The sequence below is a fragment of the Manduca sexta genome, chromosome 1 (genome assembly GCF_014839805.1).
Source record: "Manduca sexta isolate Smith_Timp_Sample1 chromosome 1, JHU_Msex_v1.0, whole genome shotgun sequence".
Classification (NCBI taxonomy): domain Eukaryota; kingdom Metazoa; phylum Arthropoda; class Insecta; order Lepidoptera; family Sphingidae; genus Manduca; species Manduca sexta.
The window spans coordinates 539,100-544,232 of record NC_051115.1 but is presented as its reverse complement, the minus strand read 5'-3'; the positions used below and the strand labels follow the sequence as shown (position 1 = coordinate 544,232).

At 38.2% G+C, this 5,133-nt stretch overlaps 1 protein-coding gene and 1 non-coding gene across 2 annotated transcripts in view; one reads left to right on the top strand and one right to left on the bottom strand.

Annotated features, from left to right (window-relative positions):
• Positions 1 to 1,725: 1,725 nt before the first annotated feature.
• LOC115452183 lies at positions 1,726 to 3,341 on the bottom strand. The gene is made up of 3 exons (XR_005114085.1): positions 3,172 to 3,341; positions 2,530 to 2,857; positions 1,726 to 1,747 (listed from the first exon to the last, which is right to left on the bottom strand). It is a non-coding gene; the product is annotated as an uncharacterized LOC115452183 (transcript).
• Positions 3,342 to 4,618: 1,277 nt separating this feature from the next.
• LOC119189470 overlaps positions 4,619 to 5,133 on the top strand; it is a 2,697-nt gene continuing 2,182 nt past the window's right edge. The window contains exon 1 of the mRNA XM_037439391.1: positions 4,619 to 4,625. Within this exon, the coding sequence (XP_037295288.1) occupies positions 4,619 to 4,625 (7 nt within the window). The remainder of the gene's footprint in view (positions 4,626 to 5,133) is intronic.

Genomic DNA, 5,133 nt, shown 5'->3' with positions numbered 1-5,133 from the left:
CCACTATAGCGGGTTTTACAATTTATGTATCAGATTATAGTTATTCATAATATCAGCCCTGTATATACTGTCCCACTGCTGGGCCTTCTCTACTACTGAGAGGGATGAGACCTTAGTCCACCACGCTGTAGTGCGGCAGACTTCACACACTCTAAAAAATTTTAGAGAATTTCCCAGGTAAGGTAATTTATTTGCAATAATTTTCGATATATTTTTTTTTTCTGTTCACTAACATTTACATTATTATGAGACCGCATTTTTACAAAAAAATCCTTAAAAAATGGCATATTTCAAAGGTTTATAGATAATCAGACATTACAAAAGTCACTACATTAATATTTGTCCGAAAGTGACTAACAATTATAAAATCGAGTTTGTTTTGTACTAAAATATACGTCCAGGCGCGGTTTTAGAGGGGTCATGGAGACAGAAATGTTCAACAGGCCGGCATTGTATATATTGGCGAATAATCAAGATTTTAATCATTTTTCCTTTTTTAGATTTTTTACAGCGTACATCTATATATATAAAAATGAATCCCTATTTCACTTGGTCACGCCATCACGCGTGAACGGCTGGACCGATTTCACAATATTTTTGTTGTGTTCGGTATTGTCAGGAGAAGGATCTTATGAAAGAAAAAATTCAAAAAATTGCGTGGAAAATTAGAAAATTTAAGAAAATATTATTCTTTTATAACTATCAATTGTTTGAAATAACTGTCAGCCATTGACAGAATGCGCGCCGCAAATTCATAGTTAAGACAGGACAACGTCTGTCGGGTCAGCTAGTATTTTATAAAAGTTATAAAAAAATAAATCAAATACCTAATTATGCCGACCTGCTTAATTATTTCACTCTCCACTTGGAAGACCCTACGTTGTAGAAAGGAACATGTATAGCAAATTGTTCCACAACTCAATGGTACAGCAAATATATGACTTACTGGGACCTTATTCTCTATCCCGCACGTTATTTTAACAGTGCGTAACAAGCACGTAACGAAACGCATCATGTTTAGGACTATAGAAATTTGGCTTACAGAATACCGTTCCACGCACATTTCTCGAAGATAACATGACACGGCCGCGTTACGCGTTTACACTGTCATACAGAATAAGGGCCCTGAACGTTTTGGTTCGACCCGTAGTAGTAAGGCATATAATAATTTGACTATCAATTATTACATACGTCACTAACTAATGTTGTATACGACTGCCATAGTTACACCCCCTTATTCATAGACGTTATTTATCTAAGGACGGAGCATTGCTGTGATAACAAGTCTGTTTGTTCAGCTTTGTTTATCTGACAGCCAACTATATTCAAATTGTATCTCAATATTAGCCAATCACAACGGCCCGACACACTGCGAAGGTCGCCATGTCCTTAGATAAATAACTTTATGAACGGGATAGTGTTTTGTCTCGCTCCCTCTTACGGTAAGCATCACTCAACAAAACATTCAATACAGATTTATAATTATCAGTAAGGCGGTATACGTAATTAATTTGTTTTTAAGACATTTTTATATTAAAAAAATTACTTACAAGCTTCCACTAATGGTGACACAAAATTATATCCAATACCACAATGGGACGCTTTTGACCCCCGCAGTTTTTCTAGATCCGTGCCTGTCTTCTTTACCTTCATATATGTTTGTTCACTCGTAATATTACTAATACACTTTGAAACACCAGCTCGGGTCACTTTATTTCTTTTTTTATTTTCAGGTCCAATACTCCGTCTGGAACGGAAGAATTATAATGTAGTATAAATGCTGGTGGAAGGATATATTTTATATCCGCCCGGATAGCGACCGTACACAAGGTGTTAAAACCCGCCATAGTGGTTCACGTATCGCGTTCCAGGATCAGCCTGTGTATAGCCAACAGGCCGGCATAATTGTGTCGACTGTCGAGGGCTAATCATCTCTCGTAAGTCGACATTCTATTGGACCCCTCCACTTACCATCACACTTTGCTTGTATAAAAAAATATAGATAAGTATTTTTATTCCGGAAAATTACACCGGAACAGCGCGGGCGAGCAACTACTAGTAAACATTGTAGCCAGTGTAACTACTGGACATATAATATAATATCAGCCCTGTATTATATACTTGCCCACTGCTGAGCACGGGCCTCCTCTACTACTGAGAGGGAATAGGTCTTAGTCCACCACGCTGGCCTAGTGCCGATTGGTAGACTTCACACACCCTCGAAAATTCCTAGTACAGAATTTCTCAGATATGCAGGTTTCTCACGATGTTTTCCTTCCTTCCTTTCCTAGAACCTGCGGACATTCGTCTCGGCAGTTCGTTCCACAACCAACTAGGCTATCACCGCTTTATATATACTACTGGACATAAGACTTAACATCTCATGTCTCAGTGAGCGCAGTGGGATACCAAACAATACTTTGTAATTCAAGGTGTTGGTGTTTCTACTGTTTATGATCGTATCGCTTACAGACGAACTGCAAGCTCGTCTCGTCATTTAGCAATAAAAAAATCAACAAATTAACATACCATCACCATTATCATAGACAATCCTTCTCGGCGCGGACTGTTTCCTCCCGTGGCCTCTTCGCCTACCCTCCTTAACGGACAAGTTCAACACTCCCTCCTCCTTCAAGCCCCCCAAATAATCCTCTTTAACGGCATCATCTATGAAAATAGTTTTAGCAACAATTTTCTTCTCATCACTTTTGAATATATGGTTAACGCTTTGGGAAACTATTTTGTCTATCCGACATTGAAATATGTCTGTGTTTATTTTTTTAATTCCGTTCTTGGCGTGAGATTCTTCCGGTTCTATTTGCGGCACTTCGTCGTTGTCGGATCGCTCTTGGAGCATCTGGAAGCGGAAATATCACGGTTTTTTTTTTGTATTTTGTACATTTGATGCTTTTTTGACAGATTAGAACTATAACTGATATAGCTGTTTTAAACAAAACATGTTTTCGTTTTGTCGTTATGACAGTTGGTAATTGATTAATAGCTGAGTATTAGATTCGCTAAATTCATAAAAACAGCATATTTACTGCTAATTGTTAATATCACAAACATTATCACCTTAAAGCATCAAAAAATCGGAAAAATTCCGGTTTTTCGATACCGGAATTTTTCCGGAAACTTGTTTTTTCAACCGGTACGTCATACAGTCCTCACCTGTACCAAATACCGTCGCAGCGCCACGCAGCGGCCGCGCGCGGCGTCGCGCTGCACCGTGAGGGCGCGGCGCTCGGCGAGCGCGTCGTGTCGGCACGCTCGCACCGCGCGGAAGTTCACGGCTTAGACGCCGGAGGTGTTCTACACTACGACGACGGCTGTTTTGTGACGCTAGCTGGAGGAAGAAATTATTTTATAACTACCTACGAAGCGAGAGATTTGTGTTGAAAAAAGTCGATCACATGTTAGTCTGTGGTGCCATGAACTTTTCTCAAGCAAACGGCGTTTAGCATTCGTTCTAAAATTGTTAATAATTCAATCCCACAAAGCACAAAGTATTTTAATTTGCAAATAATATTATAAAATAGACGACTTAATAAGGAATATTTTGGTAGTTTAAAAATATTCAAAAAAACATATATTTTTTTTATTTTTAGTTATTCGTAAATCTCCATATTCCCGCCGTAGCTCGGGCGCCAAAAATGTATGGAACGAATGCTCAAACACGTTTACTCGAAGAAGGGATTTAAATAGTGTTGCCAGGTCCAATTTGTTTAAAATCGGGGCAGAAGGTAACTCTAATCGGGATTGATTGTAGATAGGGACATAAAAAAGCAAGATGTTTTTATTAAAGTTTAATTTATTGCGTTTTATAAAAAATCACGGTCATGCTAAATTTGCACTTTTGGAATTCTGCTTTAACAACGAAGCACAATTCGCGGTGTAGTCGCATCTCTAAGCAAGAGAACAAAACAGCTGTACCTTCAGCCCTAGCGAGTTGATACGTGCTATTTTGATTGCATTGTCGCACTTAACATAGTGATGTACGCGTACATTATTTTTTCATAATACTTAATGGTTTTTAATAATTTTACTGGCATTTTGTGTCTTGATCAAATGGGGACGACCCCAGCACTCTGAAAATCGGGACGTCCCGCGCAAATCGGGACACCAAGCAACACTAGTCAAACCCCAATAGGGGACCGGACTCATTTTTGTTCTTTATGATTATCAAATATTTACGTTATATAAGTTATAACACAGAAAGAATTATTTAAATCCGGTAAAAAAATCAATATGTTATAAGTCTTTCAATTTCGGTAGAAGGGGTAAGTAACAAGAAAACAGAAAGGGCGCAATACCCACGTGTGACGTCATCGGGCATTACGACGCGTGCGAAAGAAAGGGATGAAGCGATTTCCCCACTTCGCGCCCACTTCGGCACAGTAATATTTGAAATATGAATTACTGGCTCATTTTTTAACCAATTTTAATGCAGTTTTCGCAGGAGGGTTTCTTTTTCGTATTAATAACCGTTACATATAGAATAATGTACAAATTCAAACACAGGACGGTCCCCTATTTAGATACTGGCCAGACGAATATACCGTCGATTTTCAACATTCAACTGTCGATATTTAATATGGCCCTAAATCGCTAGCATACAATGCGTGGTGGGCCGACGTGTAAGCAGTACGCTGTGGTTGCAATACGACACCGGCGCGCCACTCTCACGCTACTACCGTTGCGTGCCAGCTTGCGAAATGTAACTTGATTGATTGATATTGCTGGGATGCAAAAATAACATTCGTTTATTTGATCAGAAAGATTATAATACCATTTACACTAATCAATATATTTGCCTAAAAATATTGATCAATGCATTGCCTATATGCAAATCTTACTAATATTATAAATGCGTAAATTCGTGAGGATGGATGTATGTATGGTTGTTTCTCTTTCACGAAAAAACTACTGAACGGATCTGGATGAAATTTTACAGTAATATTGGTTATACATCAGCATAATACATAGGTTACAATTTATAATGATTTTGTGTAATTTGATCGTAAAATAACGATATATATCAAGTAAGTCGGAAAAATATATTCCCCGGTAAACTCCTTCACGCGGGCACAATCGCGAGCAAAAGCTAATAGAGATATAATAATAAAAAAAACA